The sequence below is a fragment of the Chlamydotis macqueenii genome, chromosome 2 (assembly GCF_036417535.1).
Source record: "Chlamydotis macqueenii isolate bChlMac1 chromosome 2, bChlMac1.mat, whole genome shotgun sequence".
In the NCBI taxonomy this organism is placed as follows: Eukaryota; Metazoa; Chordata; class Aves; order Otidiformes; family Otididae; genus Chlamydotis; species Chlamydotis macqueenii.
Window position 1 is genome coordinate 15,654,492 of NC_141557.1, and position 27,304 is coordinate 15,681,795.

The window sequence follows — 27,304 nt, forward strand, 5'->3', positions numbered from 1 at the left end:
TTCAGAAAAGCAAGTCAACTATTGCTTGGTTATTGGGATTTGGAGTTTTGGGGGGTTTTTTATTGTTTAAACAAATTGGCTTAATGCCTTGTGCTTGATTTTATAAAGTAGCCAAGCACTGCAGGCTTTTGGCAAATATACTAGCTTGAACAAATGCTTTTGTGTGTTACACTAGTCAATCTTCGTCTGTCATTTTTACCTTCTTCGGTATTTTTGCATAGCTTCAATATTTTAATCTTTTATTTCATGTCTAACTCTGCTTTTAAATACCAACAAATCTTGCCAACTTTCCTTGATATTATGCCAATATGATTAATTTATGCTTTTTGGGGAACTTGATTATAGTTGAAAAGTTTCTAAATTTGGGGAAATAATGGTTACATGGCACTGTCATTTACAAGATGGCACAGTATGTGAAAGAACAGGTGTGAAAAGTGAAGTGAATAAAATTGCTTTTGAAACATAAATGAACATTTCATGGGCTTCTGTTACAGCATCTTTTCTAAACTGTACTAAGTATTTAATTTTGGTATTAGCTGAATGTTTTCTTCCTGAAATGAAATTACATAATAATATTTAACTAACACTTCTTTACATGCCTAGTTTTAAATTAAAATTCATAATTAAACTTAATATGAAATGATAAGATTTGATTTAATGCTTTCTTCCAGTACCTGAACTGATGTTCACTGCATTAGAAGATGCAGTTGTCATTGAGAAGCTTTGTTCTTTGAACAAAAGGTACCAAAAATAAATTCAGTTATGGTCATAGTGGTTTAGTTTAATACTTTTATGATAATAAGTAGTATAATTACTTTCAGATAGTTCTTCCTTCCCAGAGGATGAGGTTTTTAGTTTTGATGCCTGCTTAAAGCATGAGAATGACAGTAAAATTAATGTCATAACCTTTACAGCCTATTTGTCGTTTTCTCTGTAGTATTCTCAAGGATTTTGTGTAACGTCTAAAATAAATGTCGTAGTATGGACAAGCATCAAATTAGGTTAATTGGGTTCACCTGATATTCAGAGGCAGTCCGTCTATCAGGACACGAATTTCATATAAAAGACCTATGGGTATCTTTCTCTGAAAATTACTTTTAAATTATTACATGTATATGCTCTGCTTCCTTTGGTTGTTAAAGACCAATTTACAGTGTAGGTTTTTTCCGGTTTATTTGATATTTTTGATTCTTCTGGTTGAAAAGTCATTTATTCTTTCGTTCTGTGGTAATGTAAGGCATGATAGCTTATTTTGTGGCATTAAGATAAATTTTACTTTTTAATTCTGTCCAACTTCAACTCCACTTCACTTGAAATTCTTATGATAGATTTATTTTCATCTCTGAGCAGTCAGCAGCAGATATCAAGAGAACTATTTTGAATTCTGGAGTACAGTGACTTGAATTATTTTATTTATTGTCCTATGGTAGAGTTACAAACTTAGCAAAACATATTTTAAGATTATATAGAATTTTAAAAGTTTTGTCGTTGTGATAGGCTCAGGTGGAGAAAAATTGATGATAGTGCCAGAGAGAAATAACCAATATCATCTTCTGTATTTGGAAAGAACCAGTATTGGACTTAAATACAACCAAGGAAGACTGTAAGAATGTTTGCCTCCTTAGTTTTCAACGAAACCAACGAGACATCCTGAATTATTAGTGGTATCCAACCTAAAATTTGTTCTGGACATAAGTGTAAAACAGGTACAAAATTTAGTTAATAATTTTATTTTTAAGATTGGCTCTTTTTTGAACATCAACATGTTTTTTATAGGAAGTAATCATGCCAAGCCGGACTTGCAGTCAAGTGCAAAAAAAAATCCACCGAGAGCAGGTATAGGTAGCTTTATAGGTGTTGTATCCTTCAACTTCTGTATTGTGCATTGATTCAAAATTTCAGAACTTTTTGATAAGACTGCAGTTTATGTTTAGGACACGCATCAAATGTATGTAGATATAAAGTATCTGTTAAACATGTTACAGCCTAGCTGAAAGATGTCAGAAACTGTCAATGAGAAAGGAATATGAATCACTATACGTGTAGTAAAGTTGTGGTGAGAATAGTTCGAAGACTCACACTAGGCAGTGATCAAAAGGACAGTATCACTGTTGATAAAGTTTAAAACAGTAAAAAATACAGACAGGAAAGTCACACAAAGTTACGTGGTTTGCTTTGTAAACTGTGTATTCAAAGAAAATGTGCTTTAATACAGTCATACATGTACATACAGATAGAAAAATTTGAAGGAATGATAAGAAGAATCTTGTGCTGACTGCAAAATCTTGAGCTGTTCAGTTTTTCAAAAAGGAAATAACTGCAAAAATAAAGGGCAGTGAAAGGTTCTTTGGTGTAACAACAGTTTAAAAAATGATTCGTGAATGGCTAGAAGATGAAAAGTTAATTTAAGAAATTATACTTTTTTTTTGTTATTGACAGTAGCTGATCAATGTACTAGCTTGTCAAATAAGGAATACGTTTTCTAGATGAAGACCATTGCCTTACAGCAGTTAGGAGTGAATTCACATCAGAGCTGCCTGTACAAAATATTTGGATTTGTTTGGACCAGTTTCTGTCTTGGAGTTAGGGTCTGTGAATGCTTGGAAGATGATGTGGAGCTTGTATTTCCACATGATATTCTAGAATTACTGATCTGTATCCTGAAGTTCAGTTTGCTTTCTGTAATTCTAAGAGGAATTAGTAGCCATAAGTGGGACAGCTTTTTAAATGATTTAATGCTCCCTACAACTGGGAGGAACCATGAAAACCTATGAAAGTAAGACTTCAGAATAATAATTTTGAGAACCTTCATTTGAACATCATTTTTTACATTATTTTTACAAGAATGTGCATTGCTGTAACTACTTCAGTATATTTTCAAATGTTGGAAACACTGGAGTGGAAGAAAAATTTCTGACTTTTATTCTGTAAAAAAATCTTATTCAGCAACGGATGTCATACACTGTGGATGACAAGTTGAAAATTCACATTGGTTTCTAGAAGTGTTTTGCCATTCAAAAATTACATCCATATGGTCTGTTCCGTTCTTGTAGGTTAAGAGGGAGTTGTCTATGTGTTATCACGACGTGAAACGACATTTAGGTGATGTGTACACATGATTGTGTGCTGGGGCTGACAACTTAGAGATTGGCTGCGTAAGTACCACGGACAGAGGCTCTCTGAGGCAGCCTGGGCTCTGCTGGTGCGCCTCAGCAAACCAGTGCCAGGAGGTGCTGGTGCCATACAACAGCTTCTTGTTACAGATGGCTCAGCACAGAAGATGGACGTACCAAAGAGCTTCATCTGTTCACTGTGTGAGAAATCTCCTCACAGCAGCCACGCTCGATTTTCTTTTTTGTTTTGGTATTGAGTTTCCTGGAAATGGAATTGGTTTTGCCTCTTTTATACTTCCCTGCTGCCCACAGAGCCATCTCCTTACTGGAACCTCACCATTGCTTTTTGAGAGTCAGTTGAATGATAGTAAGAAACATATTCAAGACTTATTTTTGTGTTTCATAATTGTTTGAGAGTTTGTCCTATTTTTTTATTTATCCAGAACTAATCTTTTGGTCCTTCGTGTGCTTGGAAGATGGTTCTTGAGTGCATGTTTGGAATGTTCTTTATGTAAGATTCTACTGGCTGTTAAATTGGCCAGAAAAGTAAGCAAACTCCACATCTGCACAGCTGGCTCTGCTCATGGGAAATGTTATAGATATGCACTGGTATGAAAGCCTAGATCCAAGTAAACCCCCAAGTAGCTGGAGTTTCGTCTGTATTGGTCAGTGGACTTGTCTGTTACCTTCCCAAAGCCTCCAACTACATCAGGAGAACAGAAGTCTTATACTTCGTGTGACTTTTAACCTGTTAGTGGTGGTCAGACAAATAAAACTATTATGAAGCCATTCCAAAAGCTAGACCATTTTATGATAAAGAAAATCGAAGTGGATAATAACACAATTTTGTATTGTCTTTATTTACACTATGCCTGCCTTTCTTAACTGTTGAATCACACTTGACCAAAGCTTGAGCAACACACTGACTGCACTGGAAAGAAATAACCAACTCTTAAGTTACTGGGTGGCCACTTGATGTAATGTCATTTAGTGTCAAACATGATGCATCAAATTTTGTTCTAAGTACCAACGTCAAATTCAGGAGAGGTGGCTGTGTAATGTTTGCTTCACAAATGCAAGCTGGTATCTTCACTGTAGCATCTGTGGAGGATTCTGCTTGTTAGTCAGTTATCTGGGATCCATCAGATGTTTGAAGCAAAATGAGTCCTTAATCCTACATTGTCTGTGATTCTTCAGAGCACATTGTGACATTGGTATTCATGACGTGTCTTCTCTGTCTCTAACGGGGGTTTTCAATTACCAGAAGCCTAAGTTAGTTGTACTCAATGTTGGACTATGGGAAGTGCATATAAGGGTATGTGTGATCCAGAGAAACACTTGACTTAAAACTCTGGTGGCGTTTTGCTTGAGGTATGGGCATACTGGGATCCATTCTGAAATATAATTTTGGAAAACTATTGACATTGTCCTATTTTTTTTTTTTTGTTTCTGAAATAATTATTAGCACTTCTAAGTATCTGTATTTCTTCTTTCCAGGAACATTGTCGTAACTATTGAAAGGCATAATGCAGAATCCTTTAACTTTTTCTCCAGGTATAGTATACTTTTTATACATTTTATGAGGAATTAGATGCTTGTGATTCAAAGTGTGGAAGAAATTTCAGCGTCACTAATAAATCACTGTATAACTTGTGTTTACTATTCTACCCTAATATGCTTAAAAAATTAAAAAGAAGCCATTATACTGCAGCGTTTTTCAGTTCAAACAGTTGCAATAGCTAAAATTGTTTTCTTCTTTAGGACATTGCTAAATACTGTTATCACCTGTAGTTGAAACTTAAAACATATAAATCTACTTCTTGTTTATTCAGCAGAATTAAGTGTTCAAGGTTTATTGCAATTTTTTAATCCTCATATATTTGAAAATCATTTTCATATTTGACCCCCATGTAACTGGGAGTCAAATCTATTTGCAAGTTATGCTACGAGACTAGCACAAACAAGAAAGTAAATATTTTCTAATATAAACTTAGATTTTTTTATTTTAAGTGCCTTTTCTCCAACATTCCTAGCCTTACTAACATTTTGTGTGTTTAACTATGTTCCTTCTATGTATGGTCTTTTCAAAAGCAATCTTTTATTGATCTAGTTTTCAGTAGGGTTAGCGTCTTGAATTTTCCCTCCGTTATTAGTAAGGATATTTGTGCTGCAACTGTGTATTCCCAAGCCTCAAAATGTGTAGCTGTGACTTTAATTTCCTTTCCCTTTTGATCTGTGTCACAATGCTAGTGTTTAAATACGATTTTTAACTTGAATGTCATTTTTAATGATACTTCTTAAATGTGAGTGAATATTTGATGGGTATGACATAAGCTCTAATGGACCTTTCAGAACTGTTGCAGGTTGTCGGTTAAGTTTCCACTGTTAGTAGTTATGTTAATTAAGGAAAGTGCTATATATTACTTAACTTGAAGCCTTGAGCATTTAGTGTCATGTAAGTTTATACTTTGCCTGTTTTGTGAAGACTGAGTGTTTTTATGACACTGTAATAATTCTGAGGAAGCTATTCCAGGAGGATGTCATGCAAAGTGGTCTTAGTTGATGAGTTCTGTGTCTAATGGGACTATTCTTTCAAGGCAGACAGGACTTGCTGTTGGATAAAGCTATCCACCCTGCAGTCTGCTCTGCATCCGTACGCTTAAGACTTCAATACTTAATTCTAGTACTTAAAAGCCTTAATTAACAGGAGGAGAATATATATAGACTGTGAAACTGTTTGCAAACTTGAAACTAATGAATTATTTGCTTTAAGATTTTTTTTTTAATTTTTTTTTTTCTAAACAAGAATCCATTTCAGTCAGTGGCCTGTTATCAGCTTGCACCCAGAGTGAATTGTAAGAGCCATAGTCTAGACTTTGGGAGAGTGAGTTCATGTTAGAAATCATAACCAGATCCTGCCCAAGAGCTATGTCACTGTGAAATCATGATACGCTACAAATATACTAGTCTCAGTGGATTTTTTTTTTTGTATTCTTTTACTGTCACTCTTTTTTTTTTCCCTTGTATCAAGCATCATTTTTGTTTCTTAAATGTGTCATGACACTTTGAAAATGTTGAGGCTATTAATAATTTATAATGATTTATGTACAACTATAACATTGGTACATTTCTTACATATAAAAGGTTTGAAAATAAATGGTATTGAAAGTAGAACCTATCCATCAGTTACATTCAATATAGCATTTTTGTGAGTCTTTCTATACTTTGAAAGTGCTTGTTATTTTTCATCTGCGTATGGAAGTAATGGTTAGTGCAAGTTCTTTGAGGGACAACGTAAACCCTTCACTGCTACCATTTGTCATGTAATAGCAGGAGTTCTGTAATTTGACATATACTCCTTCCAGGCATCTATACTTTTCTCAATATAAAATATTTTATAAGAAAGGTGATTGTCATTTATGTAACAAGCAATTGTAACTCTGTGTTCAAACAGATGCACTTTTCTAAGTAATGATAAATGTTTAACTGCTAGGATTTACATTTTTTTTCCTAGGAATTATTAAATTATCATTGAAGCATCATATTCTGTCATTCACGCTCATGTTAATATTTGCTGTTGAACAGGTGCTGGATTTTTTTTTTAATAGTGCTCCATAATGACATAAAATACTTAGTGTGCCTTAAAGAACTGAAATACCTTTGGCGTTGCTAGATTTATAAAATGTTTTTACTAAATGACTCTTAACATGCATAATATGATCTTATACAATTATTGTGCAAAATGTAAGGCTGTCCTGGTTTATCTAGGCATTTATTTAATACTTTTTTGTCTTTTTGAAATATACATTGGAAAAGTATATCACAGGCTGAAATCTGTTTTGCTCCTTGAGAATGTTTATTTTAATTTTTAAAAAATCATACAGTTTTTTAAAATATCATACAGTTTTTTAAAAAGTCATTGTATAAGTAGAAGTGTATTTTGTATCCATGTTATTATGGTCATTTCGTGCTGGGAGATCTCAAACTTCAATTAGCCATGTAAATGTGTTTCTTAGCATCAACTCGCACTTTGCTGGACCCCTGCTGCCTTTGTATCATTAACATAAATGCAGGTGCAAATAGCATTTATGTACTTTGATAGAAAGCAGTTGGAGACATTTCACTGTGGGACATGACACTTTCAGATTGTGTACATCTGTTCAAATAATGTATCCAAGCCAGTGACATGAACGCAAGGATAAAAACATCTGCCCCTGAGACCGTTTGCCATACAGCAGATGCTTACATCTTTATTTATGCAGATGGTTTGTGTGATGAGCTGAGCAATGATGAAAGCAAGAAAGTTTGACAAAGATTTCAGGGTATTGCTTGGAATGGGAAAATATGTTTGTAACAGTGCTTCGTTTTCAGATGCCTACCAAAAGGGGAACATCTGTTATAAATACTGCTGGTTTTAGTAATGTGGACGTGATGTTTGGGAAATGAACTAGACTAACACAAAGTCTGTGAAGGATTTTTTTCTTAAAAAAAAAAAAAAATCCCTCGTGCAAAAATTGTACTGCAGTTACAGATACTAAGTGGTTTAATGCAAGTAATTACTTGTAACAGGAAGGCACAACTGCTTTACATCAAGATGTTCTCAAGTTTATACAAAACATTGAATTGACTGAAAAGTTTGCAAAGGTAGAATATTTTGAAATAATAGTGTAACTCATCGTGAAGTTTTTCAGAGGTGTGTGGTGCTGTATAAGATTTCCTGACTTTGGGGATTTTTCAACAGAAGTCATATTTAATGTTAGAAAATTATTAGGCAAGTAGTTTAGCCTTTCTGTTGGTCAAAAATTGCTGTAGGGCAGTCGAGATGAGTGGCAGATCTAAACTGAGCAGGCACATAAGAGAAGGACCAGAAGGCGGCCCGGCCTGCCCGGCCCCGGCCGCAGCATGGGTCGACCTCCCCGGCCCGGTCTGCCCTTCCCGGCGGTGGCCGCGGCAAGGCCCGGCCTGCCCCGTGTGCCCTTCCCGGCCGCGGCAAGGCCCGGCTTGTCCCGTGTGCCCTTCCCGGCGGTGGCCGCGGCAAGGCCCGGCCTGCCCCGTGTGCCCTTCCCGGCCGCGGCAAGGCCCGGCTTGTCCCGTGTGCCCTTCCCGGCCGCGGCAAGGCCCGGCTTGTCCCGTGTGCCCTTCCCGGCCGCGGCAAGGCCCGGCCTGTCCCGTGTGCCCTTCCCGGCGGTGGCCGCGGCAAGGCCCGGCCTGTCCCGTGTGCCCTTCCCGGCGGCGGCCGGGGGCAGCGGTGACGGGCGCCCGACTCCCCCTGCTGGACTTGGCGCCGAGGGGCTCCTTTGTCTGCCGGCGGACGCAGGGTACAGGGGCCTTGGCTTGGAGACGCGCTGGTATTCTGGCACACAGCAGGCTGAGGGTATCGTCTTTGGCCTGCATTCCTGTTTTCATTCCCGCGTAGGCCGGCACCCGTTACAAGTGTTTGTGCTCCATTATCGCCGATCAGCAGTGTATTCCATCAATTCCTCTGCAGCACATCCAGTCCCTTCTTTTGAGAACCGGAGCTGCCTTTAAACAATACAGTGGCTAGCGTGGCCAAGCTTAGCAATGGCAGTAAGCATTGCAAATAATTGTAATTATGCACAGGGGGAGGAAAAACATTCAAGTAGTGTAATTTAAATTGTTTTCTGCAACACACTACTGCCAGAAAGGCCTAGCTATGTTTAAGTTCAGAGGCAAGTTATAATTTTCTATGTTCTGGAAACTAATGTTTTCCTAGCCAGGATCATAGTCTTTCTGAAAATGTTTTGATTTTCTTATGTTATACAAGGCTGTGTCAGTCTTTGAAAAAATAGACATACCTATTTGAAATACTGTGGAGATCCTCTAATCTTGATTTGTATTTTAATCTTGATTGGGATTGACTACAGGTGGCACTGTTTTGCATATCTTTTGCGTAGAGTCTTTTTCTGAAGAAAATTGGGTCATGAAGACATGAAAGAAGATAGAGCTAGAGCAAACAGAAACCCCGGATAGAGATTCCCAATTCAGAAGTTAGATCACTTAGGTAATTTTCAAAAGAAATGAACTATTTACAAAATCCCTCAGAAAATACTCTCCAGCTGTAATCTAAGTTTAACAGTGTGTTCTGGCCCTTTCTTTGTGGAATGACAAACCCTGTGTATAGTTCATATTGGAAGGCTCAAAACAGGCCAGGCCAAGACTGACAGTCTCCTGATCCTCTGCTTGTCTTCAACGAGGGAGGACTTTCCGAGGTTTGTACTACAGAAGTCACCATACAGATGCTTTTAGTGCCTCAAGTAAAATATATTCGCTGTATTGAGCCAAAGTGGTGAATTAATTGTGTGTTTTCTCTTGCATACAGGCTCTCTTCAGAAAGAAGTGCTCTGATTTTCACCAAAAAAAGTGATACTCTATAAAAGGAATAACGATTTTGCTGTTCTGTTGTGCTCTCTGTTCGCACATCAGTATTTGCAAAAAATAAATTGTGGGAGTAAGAGGCATAACTTCCTTACTGCAATTAGATGTATGTGTTTTATGTCCCATAGAGGGAAGGGAGGAAGGTTGAACTCTCAGTAAGATGAAGATAGATTTCTATTCTCAACTTATTTGAAAGGTGAGCAAGAGTCTAGTCAGAAAATATTTCATGATTTATTCATAAAATAGTTCCACTTGACCTTTTTGTGCTGCATATTTTCTGAAGAATTCTGCCTTCATTTTTGTGGCAGACCTTGTCATTATTGTTTCCTGCGCTTAAGGAAAAAATAAGTCTATTAATTACCACTTACTTTAGGCATATCAGGATTTTGTCCAGGTTGATGGGATCTTGATAGTCCTTTTAAAAGAACTTTACATTGACATTGACTTTACAGTGAATGAATTACTATTTGTGTCCATATCTTTCTTGAAGCTTGCTAAAAGAAATTTCAACTGGCAGTTCTCCTAGAAAATAATTTTTTAAAATTCTATTACAACTTTTTATTTTAATCTTCTGTTTATGCCCACATTCTAAAGTACCTAATCTAAATTTGCAGTGCCATTGAAGGTTTATGAATTACGAATTTATGACCTGTGTTTCCATCACCTCCCTTCAGCTATTTTCTGAACAATTAGTTCCCCCAGGTGACTGCATTACTGAAGCCTTGCGCAAATCACCAGGGATGGTACCCTGTGTGGAATAGAATGATTGGGCAAACCCAACAAAGATAAACCACTGGATTTGCATTGATACCAAAATAATTTCCAGTCTACTCAGCTGAGTCCTGTCAGAGCAGCGTGGTTTCTAGATAATGCCCACTTGAAGTTTGACACAGTTAGTTGCTGAAACTAGTAGACACATACAGAATTTGAAACACAGTCTTTGATATATCTAACAGTCTCTCTGACAGAAATTTCATGCTTCAACAGGGAAGAACCAGTGTTTTCATCTTTAATACTGATTTGTGTGGTTGCGCAGGCCAGGCACCATCCCGAGCCCATAGATTTATGTCTGTAAACCTTATTCCTAAGTTCTCTTATTGCCATAGTGAGAAAAATTTGTGTGTTATTTCTTCAGCTCTACAAGGTGGAAAATGTTATTAATAATTACAGGTGCCTCATGTCTAGCTCTCTTTGTGTCGATTTTCATTTCTTGATATGAAAATATTTTTATCTGCTTAAAACCTAGTAATTAATTTAACCGTAATATGAAATGAGTAGCTTATAACTTGAAAGACTGTGCCTTCAAAGAAACTGAAAGCTTTTAAATTTCACAAACACTACATGAGAGGTGTTAAGAGAACATGTGGATCTACTAATAAATACATCTTAAATTCATTGCAAAAGAGTGTTTAAAAATCTCTTATGTATATCTGTTCTGACTTTTAGGAAAGACTTCCAAGGCTTTCTTCCTTACAAAAATGTCGTCTTTGATAGGAGGTTGTGTTAAGCCTTGCATTGCCCACATTTTATGCAAGATGTTGCTTTTGAATATTGATTTACCCACATGTGACTAATACATTTGATAATACAACTGCAAAAGGTTACCTCAAAGCTGTTGGCCACTTGTTATTACCTATAGAAAGAGGATTTCCTACATATTTTAAGTTACTTGTTTTGGGACAATACAGATATGTGAAGTCTAAATCTATGAGAAATCCAAAATGATGTCTTATTATTGTTACTAATGCTAATAATATAGTATCTAGATGCATTGATTTCTTGATATGTTAACTTTAGTTTAACTTATTGTTCTATGTTACACTTTTCTGTGAGGACAGATACTGGAGCCAAGATGCTGGTGAGATTGTATTGGCACAAAGAAGCCTTAATTGCAGAAAGAAACCTTAAATAGACTCATAGAATAGTAAGAATGAGTTTGGGTTGGAAGGGACCTTTAAAAGCCATCCAGTCCAACCCCTCTGCAAGGAGCAGGGACATCTTCAACTCAGTCAGGTTGCTCAGAGCCCCATCCAACCTGACCTTGATTGTTTCCAGGGATGGGGCATCCACCACCTCTCTGGGCAACCTGTTTCAGTGTTCTACCACCCTCAGTGTAAAAAATTTTTTCCTTATATCTAATCTAAATCTACCCTCTTTCAGCTTTAAACCATTACCCCTTGTCCTATTGCAACAAGCCTTGGTAAAAAGTTTGTCCCTATCTTTCTTATAACCCTGGAGCCTCCTCTTTTCCAGGCTGAACACCACCAACTCTCTTAGCCTTTCTTCATAGGAGAGGTGCTCCAGCCCTCTGATGATCTTTGTGGCCCTCCTCTGGACTCGCTCCAACAAGTCCACATCCTTCTTACGTTGAGGGCTCCAGAGCTGGACGCAGTACTGTAGGTGGGGTCTCACGAGAGCGGAGTAGAGGACGAAAAGCACCTCCCTCGACCTACTGGCCATGATTCTTTTGGTGTAGCCCAGGATGCAGTTGGTTTTCTGGGCTGCAAGCACACATTGCCAGCTCATGTCCAGCTTTTCATTCACCAGTACCAAGTCCTTCTCTGCAGGGCAGCTCTCAATCCCTTCATCCCTCAGCCTGTATTGATCCCGAGGAGTGCCTTGCACTTGGCCTTGTTAAACCTCATGAGATTTACATGGGCCCAATTCTTGAGCTTCTCCAGGCCCCTCTGAATGGCATCCCATCCCTCAGGTGTGTCAACTGCACCACTCAGCTTGGTGTCATCAGCAAATTTGCTGAGGGAGCACTCAATCCCATTGTCTGTGTCATTGATTAAGGTATTAAACAGTATTGGTCCCAATATGGACCCCTGAGGGGCACCACTCATCACTGACCTCCATCTGGACATTTAGCTATTGACCACTATTCTCTGGATATGAAGATCCTTATCCACTGAATAGTCCCTCTATCAAATGGGTATTGCTCCAATTTAGAGAAGAGCGATGTTGTGGGGGACTCTGTCAAAGGCCTTACAGAAGCCCAGATAGATGACAGCATGATAATGAAGCAACTCCTATGTATACTTTCAAACAACAGAGGAGAGCAATTCTGAAAACTGAGAAAGTGAAGATTATTAATGTTTTTTTCTCCATCTTTTTTTTTCATAAATTATGGTAGATACTGATTTTCTCAAAAGCAGATACCTATAAAAATTAGAATATATCAATATATGGTTGATAGTGCAATAAGAATGTTTTTTGGGAAAAAAAAAAGACTGAATTAGGAAACTGAAGAACTTCTCTAACTGTGAACTGTGTACCCATTATCTTGGATTACTGTATGAGCTATCTCTCAAAAATGACTGTTTATGCCAAAAATAGTTTTAGCTTATTCCCACACTGAAAAATATCACTAGAAATTTTAAGGTTGAACATCTACTTTAATGGAGTCCAGTTAATGTCAAAAAAACATTTTTGTTGTGTAACTTTGTTGTAATGCTCTCTTCTGCTAAGAAGAGTCTTTTGGAGACTATTTAAGGAATCCAGGAAGTATCTCACTGCTCACAGAATTTCTTGAAATACACTCTAGTCCTAATCCCTTAAGATTATAAACTTGCACAGACTTTAAAGCAAAGAAGACCTTTCTAACTGATAAAGTGCTTAGTGCACAGCTAGCAAATCACACTGATGCTCAAATTAGAATTAATTATATATCGCTTTAAAGAGGTCTAATATTCCCTTTTAGAATTTTGAAAAACTATTTTGGTCTCGCTCCTCCTGCGGTGTACCAGAACATGTTTTCTAAGCATATTTGTACATTCTGTATCTTAGTGTTTATGTGAATGTTTACTGTGATTTTCTGATCTTGCCTTAGAATATAAGTTGGTTGTATTTTTTATTTTTCTAATCTATTTTAAATTGCATACAAATACTCCTATATGCATAATTGGATTACTCTTTAAAAAATCAAGTACTAAAAGGTAAATGCAAGATATGAGGTTATCCCTGTGGTTATCTCTTAAATGCTTCTCCTTTCCAAATCACATGTAGTAGTAATGTTCATTACGTGTCTTAAGTCTGTGTTTAGTTCCTGTATCCCACCCTGAATCTTTGGCCTAAACACTTTCCAAGCGTCAATTTCTAGTTCTCTTGGCCTTTTCCTGCTTGCCCTGTATATATCCTAGTTTCTCTTCCACACTGTCAGCTCAGCAGTTAAGGAGAGGCCACTTCCCTGTTCCAGCTTGGGTGTTTGGAACTAGAACTGTAGTTTTAGGAAAAATCCAGCCCAGCCTGAAGCAGGAACATGTTCAGTAGAATGTAATCATTAGAAAAATTAGCTGCTTAAAGTATCTGTTGAACACAAGACCTTACAACTTTGCCAAATTTGGGCAACTTTTCACAGACAAAAGAGGCATTGCTGTGTCAAATATGAAGGTCTTTAGGTCTTTGCAGAGATGTGTTACTAGATTCTTCTTTTTTTTTTTTTTTTTTAAATGCAGACATACCTGGTGATGGCTGGCATTTTCTGTTGAAATTCATTTTAGATTATCTGAGGCAAATACCTGGAACAGAACATTACACCCAAATAGTTATTAGGCAAAGACAGAAACAACTACAGATTAATTGTTATAATATATAGGTTTGGACACTCCTGATCTGTAGGCTCTATTACCAACCTTCCTTCCTATAGGTGTGTGGCAAAACTAATTTTGAATGTAGAAGGCCAAATTCTATTTTCTAGAATATCTTCAGTTCCATTGATATATGTGGGATTACAGAAAGTGTCAATCAGCATAGAACTTAGCCCTTGCATTTAAAAGCCTCACTAAAGCTACCGAACCTTTTTTTTTTTTTTTTTAATTTTTTGTTTTGGTGCTGTTGACTGTCTGCCGTGACACTGAAGCTAAAGCATCCCGTCTGTTTACCACATTAACCAGCTTTACTCAGTTATTAAGCTATCACCTTGAATTTGGCATGTAATGTATTATATTTTAAAGCGATTTTTGAGGAGAGAAAAATGGTGAAGAGCAAGAAGCAGTAGCTTTCTTAATACATTAACTGGAAATTAATGTTTTCTATTGTCGTTTTGTGTTGTCTTTTTTTGGGGTTTTGTTGGTTTTGAGGGTTGGGGTGTTGGTTTTTTTTTTTTGTCCTGGGGATCTATTTATAACTGACTGAAGCACTTTTGCAGGTGGTGTTTTTTTGCATGCTAATCCTGCAGAGAAATATTGTGTCCAACAAAGTATGCTGGGTCAGCAAAACCAAGAAACTTGTGCTGGAAAGACAGTATCCACAGGTATTTAGTGTGTATGGAGATTTGGCAAAATGAATGATTAACTGTCATTGACAGAAATAAATCTAGTATTGTCTGTTAGAAAGTTGTGCATTTTTTTTCTTTCTGATAGAACAAATATTCTTCCTTCCAAAGTCAACAAAAGACTCGACAATATAAACATGCATTTAATAAAATATTTCAGTAATCTTTTTCATCTATATTCTGCCTTTCCCTTCAAAACAAGATGATCCTTTTTTAAAGTTGTTTTCTGTCACTTGACCAATCATACACAAACTAAATACATACCTACAGAAGTGAGGTGGTCTACAAGGATTCTTAAAAAAATGAACACTATTACACAGTGGTTTCTGGGATTTGGTGGTTTATTTGAGTAGTGTATCACTGTCCAGTCCCATACAATTTTAAGGTCATTTAGAAGGAGTGAAAGCTTATGACATCCCGCAAGTTTCTGAGTGATTTGATACTTGCAGCTACTAGCATGGTAACCATTAATCTTTTAAGAGAAGCCTTTAAAGTAAATGGATTGAATTGCATTTGATTTAACCTTGTGCTTAATTATTTAAAAGTGTCTACCTAGTGTCCAACTCCACGCCTATTTGAAAGACTGGGAACACAGAAATTAATAATGATCTTCACATCATTCAGATGTTAAATCTAATGTTTTCATTCATTTCCTTTATTCTTAATGAAAATTTTAGAGAGAGTATAAACTTTGTTGCATTCCAGTGAAGGACCTGTAGACCAACTTGTAGAAAGAATGTTGTCTGAAGTCAAGAGCCATCTTCAAAAATGCCATTGCAGAGCCTCCCTTAACTGAAAATTCTGCTTCTTAGATGCAAAACTTCATGGGTTTGCATGGGCATGAATGCTTTTCCTCAAGTCAGAACTGACAAGTCTAAATGAGTCCTTTGAATCAGAGACACAAATAATTTAGGAGAAGGTGTGGAATAGAAGTGGAATGTCCCTGAAAGATGCATATTAAGTTTTCAGGTGGCCTTCTGGTAGCCAGACAGCCAGAGCATATTCAAGTCCTTCAGTGTCTGGGTGATGAAGACATGAATTACTGTAGTGATCTCTGTGCAAACAAAATTGTTTAAACTTTTTGCCAAGTACAAATGAAAAAAGTAATTTTGGTCACAAGTGATACTTGTTCACTCTGGGTGGCATCAGTTGCCACTCTGCTCTGGGAATTGACTGGTTGCTTTTTCCTGCTCCAAGATGCTAAATAGTCTTCCACCAGTTCTTCCAATTAGCTTTCTGAGTCCACAAGCAAAATCTTAACTGAGTCCGAAGGATCGTCGTACAGCCAGTCTACGCCTATCCCATCTCTAAATATAGACACTGGATAAGCTGCTTACCTACAGCAATTGTGTTGGATGAGAGGGAAATACAGAGCTGAGTATCCTTTGCTTACCGGAGACACTGCAGTTGATGTTTCTGCACTAAACTGTCTAATATAAACTTGGGGAAAAAAAAAAAAGAAAAAAAAAATGGTTGTACCAAAGGCTAATACCAAATGTAGCTTGCCCGGAAGACTTATTTATGATAAAATTGTGCTAGCTGCAAAAAGAGCATTTGTATAAAAATCCCTTCTCAAACAGTTTCATCAATGCCTAGTATTGTGTTAACTGCGTAAGAATATTGATCTAAATGGACCTTGTTTCAAAGAGCACTTTGCGGTTGATATGCATTAAGGTCTTGGCTTCTAGAATGGTACTTTCTTGTGGAATGCTGAGAAAACATGCGGAGAAACTTTCTTTAGAGAAAAATTATGTTACTGCCTAATTTTGCAGTAGGTGAGTCAATGTATTTGAGAACCGTATGCTCATTTTTAAAGCTAGCGTCATGCATTATTTCTACAAATATTTCCTCCTAACCTCAAATTAACCTTTATTTTGTGGTACTTTGCCCTTTCTGCACTTTTGTGGAGGTGGCATGTCCACAGCAAAACTTCCATCTCACATCATTTGCTCTGTTGGCTGGAGAGCAGGTGCCTTATAACTTGGAGTGTGAAGTAGCAGAGACAGCAGTCTACTGAAGTGCTGGCTTTCCTAAAAAGTTCATGCAAATCAGTGAATGAGATTTTGAAATAAAAAGGGAGAGGTACAAGCCAAACATGAGAGGAAATGGAAGCTACTTTGTGTTGAATATTCTGGCAAGCTGAATAACTTGGATTATTGATTTGGATAAGCTGATTTGGAAAAAGTCTTTAATGTCAGTATATAGCAAGCATAATCTGGAAAAAAAAGAGCAGACTCCATCCCCTAAAAGAAAAATAGGCTTGTTCTGTCATCTGCTATGTTTAAGCTGTACAATTTTACCTGTACCTAGCGTTGAAGTTCAGGGCTAGTTTGATTAATGATTACAATACTTTAAATCATTTTATTTTACTTCTCAGAAGCTCTTAAATGTGTTTCCTCGAAAGGAGGAACAAGAAGATACCCTGCAGGAAACAAAAAATAATCTGAGTATTATAAGCAATCTTAGCGGTTAAAAAGATAAACATTTCTATCTATTTAGTGATTTTTAAATTGGCAAAAATGGAACTTCTTAGTGAGAAATAGTACATGCTCCTAGCTTTTGGAGAATAAAAAGGTCTATAGAGAAACAGAATTTTAAATTTACCATGTTTCTGCTTTTCCCAGGTTGCACAAACTCTGTAGGCCTGGACTTATCCTTGTGTGTAGGGATTGCTCTTTAAATTTGTGCAGGATTTCCATATGTACAGTAGTCCAATCTGGACAGAATATCTAGAAATTCTGGACATCTCTACAGACATTGAGCAGAAAGGAAGTTACGGTGGTACCCAGTAGTTTCACTTAATTGGATAATCAAGAAGGTACATAATAGACTTGGGGGTTGATGCTGTGGGTGGCAATAAAAGAATCAAAGGTTTATGCCCTGCAGAGTTATTACTCTGTAAACCTGCTGTACGTCAAAGAGTTTTGAGAGGCATCAGACCTACTATATATGAACCGTACAGTTTGTATGTGATTGCTGAGTGAATCTAGCATGTCCTGAAGGCAGTGGGTTTACTGCACGTGTGCGTGCCATGAGTATGCTCGTATATCTGTCCAGGAGTTCTGGTAATGAAGTATGATAGCTCTGTAACTTACGCTGCATGTTGCAAAGTGAGTGACGTCTGAGAAGAACATCCAGGATTAAGATAAACTTACTGGAGTTTCCAGTCTTAGTAGTAATTCACAGTTACCTCTTTAAGTCCATAACCACGTAGAAATGCATTTATAATACCAGGCTTTAAAATGGTAAGGAATGGAAACTTCCCTATGGAATTACCTTACTGCAATATTTCAGTGTCCCAGCATTTACTTTTGTATGTTCTATTCAAATGTGATTCCTCTCTCAAAATTAATTTTTCTTACATTGTTGCCTTCCCAGATTGCCTTCCTGCTTGGGAATCTCTGTAGCTGAGTTTTCAGTGGTTGAGATTGTTGGGAGTTTTTTGTTTTTTTTTTTTAAAACAGGAAATCTATCCCAGTTTTTGAGTTTTTGAAGCATCAGTAGTTGAATTTGGGAGTGGGTAATGAGGCTGTTATATGAAATGGAATATATAGTGGTACAAATAACTGCATATCCAATTCTTTTTTATGGAGTCTCTGAAAGATCAGTGTGTATGTCTGCTGCTTAATGCAGATTATGTCTTACACAGTTTACCTTTTTATTTGTTTTACTTAATTATCCTCACTTTTTTACTAAAAATGTTCGTAACATTTACCAACACAAGTAGAAACAGGAAGAAACTGTGATATAACCTTGATAAATTGCATCTGTCAATAAAATATTTGAATAACTTACTACAGTAGTTCTATTGTGCATTGAAGGCACATAAGCAATGTGTGTGGTTGGGTGTTTAACAATGGTACATCTTCTGTCAAGTCCTCTTTGATTGTGTTACGCATGATTTGCATGTTTTATATCAGTAATTTTTTAAAGACTTAATCAGGTAAGCTTTGGTCTGTATCTGATAAAACCCACATATTCTAATTGTTACAGAAGCTCTGAAAGATAACGTGACTCTGGTTGAGAGATAGGATCAGAGCAGGTGCTCAGAAAAGTTCTGCATCATGGAGTTTAATTCCTGTCCCTGTTAGTTCTTCCAGGTGAATGTTGCCAGCATGCTACTGCCGCTTTTCCAGGGCAGAAGAGGCTTTTAAGTGTATTTGTTCTGAAACATCACGTAGTTTCTAACCTAGAATGAAACATCCATTTAAGATTAGATTAAGAGAGCTTTTTTTTTTTTTGCATATCTATATTCAAGCACATGGCTTCAGGGAGTATTTTTTTTTTTGTCTATGAAACTTCTGCAATTCTAAACTTAGTTTAGTGGTCATTTAAATACCCAAATATTTTTAGTAAGTTTGTGTGTAATAGTATCCTTTGTAAACAGTTTTATTTTCAATACAGTCATTTTTAAAAGAGAAATACTATATATTATATTACATCTTTGTTATGTTATTGTTACAGATAAACACAAATCCCCTTCGGATATAATACAAAGTTTTCAGAAGAAAAGTCAATTTAGGACCATTGCTCCAAAAATGGTACCAAAAATTTTAACATCTGGAGTCGTTTCTTGTCCTCAGTCATCATTGCCTGAGCGAAATACACCAATTTCAGCTGCAGGTTCTAAACCACTGGTGGTACCAACTCAAAACTATGCTGTCATGCAGGTGGCTGGTCACGAGGGGACTTTTTCTCTGTTGGCCTTGCCATATGTTGCCCCTGCCCTAACACAGCAAGTCAAGCAGTCCAATGTGGCCCCCTCTGAAAACCTAAAGCTGCCTATCCCTAGGTACCAATCCGTAAGAAATAAATTGCTGAGTGACAAAAAACCAGCACAAGTCTCTGTATTGGATGCGTGTAACAAGGTTCCTACCAAAGCATCGATCTCATCGCAGACCTCCCCTGTGACTGCCTTAACTGAAGACTGTCCTGAACCTCATTCTAGTTCAGATTCAACTGAGCAAGTAATGCTAACAGACCGTGACTCAGCTGAAATTACAGTTGCTGCATTAGTCAATAAAAGCAATTGTGTGGAATCTAGATCTCCTTTAGTGAACAAATCTGAAATTGCTAACAGTAATGTTTCTGGACCATGCGTAGTTAAAGACTCTTTGTCCAAGCCAGTAAGTACAATTAATCCCATGAAACTAAGTCTACACTCTGTGAAGACAGCATTTGAAACCGCAAGAGAGTCATCCGTAATGTCTGAGAAACTAAAAGAAAAACCCACAAATTCTCCAAATTCTGTTGCTGTCCTGTCGCCGGCGGTTTTTGGCAATACAATACAGATGACTCCATCAGCACCAAAAGGGAAACTTCCTATTTTGCCTTGCTCAAGGATGAAAAATTCAGTGTTCTGTAAATCTAAGCAGGATGCTGATGTTACAGATGTATCTGGTCCTTCACTAAGATCTGAATGTGAAAAGATACCAGCTTTGGCGAAATCCTTTCATGCGCCTACTAAAGCATCTGATAAGCGGTTAGCCGTATCATTTACACAAGTCCCCAAACAAACCGTTCGAGAAAATACCTTCTCTCCATCCAGTAAAGTGGATGTTGACAGTCTTAAGAAATTGAACGGTGCAGCCTGTAAAAGAAGAGGCAGGAGAAGAAGAGCCCCAGATGATTTATTGGCTTTTCAGGCCAAGCGAAGGAAATGCATCATTAATAAGTTTAGAGAAGGAAGAGAGAGGGCAAAAGCTGATACTCAACTGCCTGAAGACAAAAAAGCAGAAGGAGTAAAAAAATACCGTAGTATTAGACCAAAACCAGTGGTCGTTGTGCAGGCTTTTGCACCACTGACTTCTGCAGCAATAGTAGAGACACCATCTCCTGACCGTTCAGACCAAGGTTTTATTTTAAATAGTTCACTTCCCAACAGATATCTAAGTTACAAGCGTAGTGATGCCACACCAGCTAAATCCGGTGATTTAAGTAGAAATGCATGTTCATCTGTACCTAAGCCGTTGCATAAATGTCATGTTTGTAACCATGTCTTCCAATTTAAACACCATCTTCAGGACCATATGAACACACATACCAACAAACGGCCTTACAGCTGTCGCATTTGCCGGAAAGCGTACATTCATTCTGGGAGCCTGAGCACACATATGAAACTTCATCACAATGAAGGCAAACCCAAAAAGCTTGTGTGCTGTGAATTCTGTGCTAAAGTGTTTGGCCATGCAAAAGTGTACTTTGGCCACCTAAGGGAAGTACACAGGGTTGTTATCAGCACAGAGCCCTCTACTAGCGAGCAACACCTGCAAGATGCTTTAAAGAAGAGAGAGAGAAATACAAAAGAGGCAGAAGAAGCAACAGAGATGTAAGTGTTCTCACTATTTAAGTACTAATGAAAACAGACCTTCAGATTGTCAGTGGAAGTTCATTAATATCACCGTTATGGAAACTCTTTATTTTTCCTTATGTTTTCCCCCCCTCAAGTGAGATTGCTAATGGTGTAAATATTTTGTTAAGGAATCTAGTCAATCCGTTGGGCCATCTAGTATATTTTAGCTGTTTTATGGAATATAAATTATTACTGGCACTGGAATATCCGAAGTAAATTTGCATATATTCTAGTAATATCCAGTGTACTGCCAGTGGAGCTATTTTGATCAGTTGATTTTTCACGGCTAATGCTTTTTCTGTTAATCTGCACTGTCTTCTGCATTCTGCCCATTTTGGATTTTCCCCAGAAGATAAGTGAACCAACTGCAACAAGTGCAAAGCAGTTCGTATTTCAATGTTAGCTTGTAGTTTGTTTACCCTATTAAATATCATTATCCCATTTTCTTCTCTGGAGTGCTGTGAGCTAATCCATCTTGTGTTTTGATTGCTGCTGCTCTTACGATCACTTAGCCAAGTAGAGAAGTTAATATGATGGATAGAATACTCTTTTATCTCTGCATTATGATTTTTGAGGTTAAATTCTTGACACAGTATAAATGTTGACTGTTTTGTGTGTTCTGCGCATTTACTTTCATTGAAGTACACTTTAATAAGCTCAGGGCTTTAACCTGATGCCTCGCTACAACACTACAGTTCAGTTTTACACATTTTGCTTTGCCCAGCTCCACTCTCTGGGGCATCAGTTAGAAATTTCTAAGGAATTGAACCCGAGAGTCACCAGTGTTTTTCTTTCAGCCTTACTGGACTTCGTACAATGGATCATTTATTTTATCTGTTTTGTTGGGTGGTATGTCTAATGTGTATAAATACAAAGTATTATATGGTCTTTTTTGTCGACATTGCGAGAAGCTTTCTCTGGAGGTCTTCTTTTGATTGGCTTAACTTAAACCAGGGACTTGCTAGCCCTGTGTCTATCTGTTTCTTTTATGCTGCAGAGTTGTCCTAAATCAATAAGGGCTGTCCAATTGTAAATTAGATATTTAAACTTTTTTAAACTGTGCTACAAACTTTTAGGGAGAAAAACTTTGAAGTTTCATTGTTTCCATCTTGGAGTGGGAGGTGGGACATGTGGTTTTGCCTTAAATTGACCTTAGATCACTCAGCGTGAACAAGTTAGTGTCTCTTAGTAGTGCGCTACATGTAATATTAATTTTCACTTTTCTGTGGCAGAGCTAGAAGTATTTGGATTGACCTCACTAAATCAGGAACTTTAAAAGTTATTAACCTTTTGTTAAAAGGTTGGTGTTGTTAAAAGATTATTTCTACCAAGGCTAATTTTGGAGGCAATTCTTAAATTCAGCAGTGTTGAGTAACATTTGGTTTAGTCGTTTCCTAATCAGCCTTACTATTATTTTATTTATCTTTTTTTTTTATTCTGTTCCAAATAAATTAGATACTGTAGCACCAGTGCCTGTTTTTAATTAAAAGACTATTTTGTGGATGTCATCTCTTCTTGGAATTTATAAGGACAGGAGTTGCCATCTTTATTCTGTGCATGGTTAACACTGAAATAGTTCATATTTCCTTTTCTTGACAGGGGAAATAAGTGCAATTTTGAGGACTTATTCCATAACCCAGGAGAAGTGAACTTACAGATCAAATGTGGTCGATGCCAGTTTATTGCACAGTCTTTTGGTGAAATGAAGTTTCACTTACTGTGCTCTCATGGAGAAGAGATCCAAGGACGAGTAAAGGAAGGGGTTATGCAAGGAAACAGAGGAGCTAAGGGGGAACTGATCAAACATGCAACCCACTTCTGGAAACAGCGCAATGAGAGAAGACATTTAGCAAAATGCAGTGCCCATGAGGAGGAGGCTTATACTTTTCCAAAACTGAAAAGACAGATATACTTTCACCATCAAAATAATGTTGATACGTTGTCTAAAAGTGAACTGATTCAGTCAGGAAGCGGTGAAGCAGCCAAGGAGACGCAAAAGGTAGGTTTTGGTACCCCAAGCAGAAAAATAGAAATTTGGTCTAAAGCGGGCTATAACTGCATTTTATGCAAACAATTATTTTGGAGAAAAGAGGATCTTTGTCATCATTGGCAGAGTCATCATAACTGTGAAGACCCTTCCACTTTATGGACAATTTTTAGCTTGTTATCAAAACAAGGAATTATTGAACTGTCTAATAATGGTGAATATTGAAGCTGAGTTCTACAATGCTATGAAAAATATCAAGTAACTTACCAAATTGTTTATGGGTTTTTTTGCTGTGTTTCTAAACTAACTCAAGAGATGTTTCACTTCTGAGGTTTGTTTGGTGGGTTTGCTGGTTTGTTTGTTTGTTTGTTTTTTTAATTTATGCTAACCTTTATTTTGTTAAATAGAAAATGTATTTATCCAGTATCATTCCAGATGAGTACATGCAACCTGATTATAAAACACTGTACTTAAAATTCATGCTTAAGGAACTTAGTAGCAGCAAATACTCAGTACTAATGGTTAACAAGGAAAAAGATTCTCAAGTTAAATTATACTAAACACACAGAAATAAATCCATTTATATGAAGTAATCTGAATCTAGAATTAAATTACAAACCAGACTGAAAGTATAATTTCAGTCCAAACTGTGCTTCTAGATTTTATAGTAAATATACATTTCCATGCAGTTCTGTGAATCGTTTGAATGTGCATAGATGCAGCTGGCCTTCAAGAGCTTTATAATCTATAGTTTAAGAGCTTTAAAGACTTGTATTCCTGACTTCAGTGTCTTCAACTGTGTTCCTTGCTTACAAGTTTGTTACTGGCAGATGGAACCCTCAAAGCTTGACTGCTTTACAAAAAAAAAAAAATTTGTTTTAAAAATAGTAGTCTGAGCTGGTTACTCCTGGGAAGTTTGACATTCTGCAATAGATTGCATGTTTCACAGTGAACTTTTAGCATATTCCTCGCACCTTCTGTGACAGCAGCGCTATTGCTGCCAACGCCGTTAGCGCTCTGCCTTTAACACTCTTGGGATACAGCTTTTGTACCTTTGCAGTTGACCCAGTCTGTGGCTTTAAAGGGGAATTGTCCCTTCACTTCTAAGTCTATTGTACAGGTAAGGAGGTTTTTTTTTCACTCATGTTGCCAGATTTACTGTACTAGAGGAATTGCATGCAGCACCTTAACCTTGCAATGTCAGGAACCAGTAAGAGTTGCCTTACCAGGATGCAAAGCTGTAGCAGCCTGTAATGCAGGAATAGTGCCTGCTGTGTCCCCTGCTCCGGAGCAGGCACGGTAAGTGACCATTTCAGCACACCTCCAAGAGGGCAAGTCAGTTCAGGCTGTACCAAGACGGAGTTCTGGGGCTCAGTTTTGATGAAAAGGTCGTTGAACTGTTGAATCTAGTTTGAAACTGGTGTTTAAACCACTGTTATCAAAAGCCTTATGTACCTCTGATTTATTTTGGGAGCAATAATGGAGGCAGCATAAGAAGTCACTATATTGCTGTTCAACAGAAGTCAGAGCACATCAGAAGGCAAACTGAAAAATACACCAATACTGTCTCTACAGCACTGCTCTATCCAGTTCTTCTTGTGGTCAAACTGTAACTGAGGGATTGCAATGATGGAGTTGTTCCTAAAAATGTCCTGGGTGGCTTCTCACAGTTTTGCAAAAATTGTGGTGATGACATGAGAAGAGATCTAAAAATGATGGGTTTTCTGAGTGGGATTCCACAAGATGTTGCAGTATTTTGTGTGCAGTTTTGATGAGCTAATAGTTTTGAATGCAATTTCTTGTTGTATGGTGCTTTGCCCTGGAGTTGAACTGTAAGACTGGAGCCAAGAAAAATAAAAGACAAAAAGAAAATACTCAGAACTGTACAGGTGCCTGGTAAGGTGGAAGAATCCCTGTGGATTTTCAAAACTTTCTTCATTCTGTCTGTTACTATAAATACATATTTGTGGGTGTTTCTTTGGTTTTGTGTATTACTTTTGTATGCTGAACTACTTTAAAAATGCTGCTTTTTCTTACCCTTGGGTATGGCACACCCATCTTTTAATGCGTACAATATATTCATATTTATTTTCACTGGGTAGATGGAGGAGAAATTATGGCATATTTGGAAAGGAATAGCTAATTTTAAAGTCAGTGTTTCATATCAAACTGAGACTATATTTAACTTAGTAGAATGTGTTTGCATTTAGAAGCATTTTTTTTCCCCCATCTTAATTCTTTAACTTTCAAAATCAAACAGCTTGGTGTTTTCTCTGAAACAGAAATGTGAGAGCAGTCCCTCCTTCACATAGTTATAATATATCAAAGGGAAGTTATTCCCAGGATAAAGTATGCATTTTAAGAGTTGGGAAAAAAAAACCCCCACATTAAAAAGGTTTGCTCATGTTCATTATTTAGAATGGACATTAAATCACGTTTCTTGCAGTATCACTCATTCCTTGGTATAGTTGAAAACAAGCTGAAATGAATGCAGCTCTAACACTGAGTCCCTCCTGTTCAGGAGCAGCACCGATGATGGCAGAGTTGTCCTTCAGAAATATTTTCAGAAATCAGTTGTTAAAAATAGTGGTGCATCAGAGCTAGTGCTGTAGACAAGTGATTTGATGGTGGTTTTCAGGCAAGAAGAGTTACTCCTTTTAATTTAGCGTAAAAGCGGGGTGAGTTGCAATGATGATGGGAGGAAGGAGGTTTGGGACGAGGCAGTGGGTTGCATTTTTTTTTAATGGAAGTTTTCATGTATAGTTTTTTCTTTTCATCATGTTTTTGTACTCCTCTCCCTTTCTCTAGTCCAGGCCAAATGCGGAAAGGGGTCTCAGCTTTCAGCAATTTAAAGCATGAAAACATGTCTTAAAGTATGATTCTAAGCCACTTCTCAGTGTCCTTGTAAATGTTTAAAATTAGAAGCCTTTTTTTCTGAGCCTGAAAGCATTCTTATGTTTCAGGCTATTATGATTATGGTAGATTATGAAAGGCTGGGATTTTTGAAAGTGGCTTTGCATTAAATACAGATGTGTCCTTTGTTTAAAATGTGTTTATTTTGCAGTTGTGTTGATTTTGATAACATTTGGAGGTATGAAGTGAGCCTTATTTACAGCAACGTTAAATAGTGCGTGTTTGCTGTTCAGCGGAAGGGTTGTTATGAATACAGTTTGCTGTTTACCTTGAAGCTGGACAAATTAACATCTGGTTTTGCACATAAATTATATTTTTAAATTGTTGAAACGAATGTTATTGTTTTTGTAGCTGTAGTTTTGTTCCCCTCTGATTTTTCATTAAATCTCTGTTTCAGCTTCACTGTTCAACTTTAAAGCTGTTCCTCACATGGAAAGCTGTTCCTTCATCATCACACCATAAATAATCAAAGCTGGAGGAGTTCCATCGCTTCTCTGGCTTGCAGAGTATTTCCCTTCTCCAGCTGCAGAGCTACAGTTTCCTATGGCTAACTTGACATAGTTGCTGGCAGTAAATGTTTTACTTCATTTATTTGTTAGAATTTAGATCTCTCCTGTTCAGCTCCATCAGAGTTTCTGTCATACTTCATTAGATACTTTTTTAATCTACTATTCACAGAGCTCTTTAGAGAAAGTGTCGTGAGAAGGATGAACAGGTATTTAGCAGAGCAGATTTCAACCCTAACTTTGTGCAGATGATGCTGACATTTGAGAATCACCAGCTTATCTAGGCTCAGCCATGTAGTATATTATATTTCTACAACACATCCACCTACATGCGCATCTATTTTGGAAAGAAACGTATACTTCAAATTCAGCTGTCAGTTATTATTATCAAACCTGTACAATGTAGGTTTGTGGTTATTATGCATAAAGATTTGAATGCTATTAACTGCAGGGGGTTTACTCATCAAATTCCTTATAGCTCTGAAAAAGGAAAATCTCTGCATGCTGAGTATGACACAGAAAAAGTCTAGTCTCATGAAGAAAATTCTGATGGCTTAAAAAGGTTGTCCTCATTTCAGTGTGTGCTTTTATAGCTGATCTGTCACATTGTAGAATTTTCTTCACTTTTTATTAAATTGCTATATTTTTTCTTGCTTAGGAATACTGAAGAAGACCTGAGCCTGCAAGCAAGTTTCAGGGAAAAAAAATGTGTTTACTTCCTTAATCTGTACAGGCAGGCAGGTCCATGGAATCAAAATAGTC

General features: G+C 37.2%; 1 protein-coding gene across 8 annotated transcripts in view; it reads left to right on the plus strand.

Moving 5' to 3' along the window:
* The window catches only part of ZNF438 (zinc finger protein 438), an 87,995-nt gene that overhangs the window by 41,857 nt on the left and 18,834 nt on the right, over positions 1 to 27,304 (plus strand). For 3 of the 8 annotated variants that reach the window (XM_086742037.1, XM_086742035.1, XM_086742039.1), the window contains 4 exons: positions 4,611 to 4,667; positions 14,659 to 14,763; positions 19,249 to 21,112; positions 22,736 to 26,438. In XM_086742037.1, the coding sequence (XP_086598163.1) occupies positions 4,640 to 4,667; positions 14,659 to 14,763; positions 19,249 to 21,112; positions 22,736 to 23,348 (2,610 nt within the window). In that variant the 5' untranslated portion in view covers positions 4,611 to 4,639 and the 3' untranslated portion in view covers positions 23,349 to 26,438. Of the gene's footprint in view, positions 1 to 671; positions 742 to 3,145; positions 3,287 to 4,610; positions 4,668 to 14,658; positions 14,764 to 19,248; positions 21,113 to 22,735; positions 26,439 to 27,304 lie in introns of those variants that run through there. The other 5 variants (XM_086742038.1, XM_086742040.1, XM_086742043.1 and 2 more) reach the window with 5 other exon arrangements.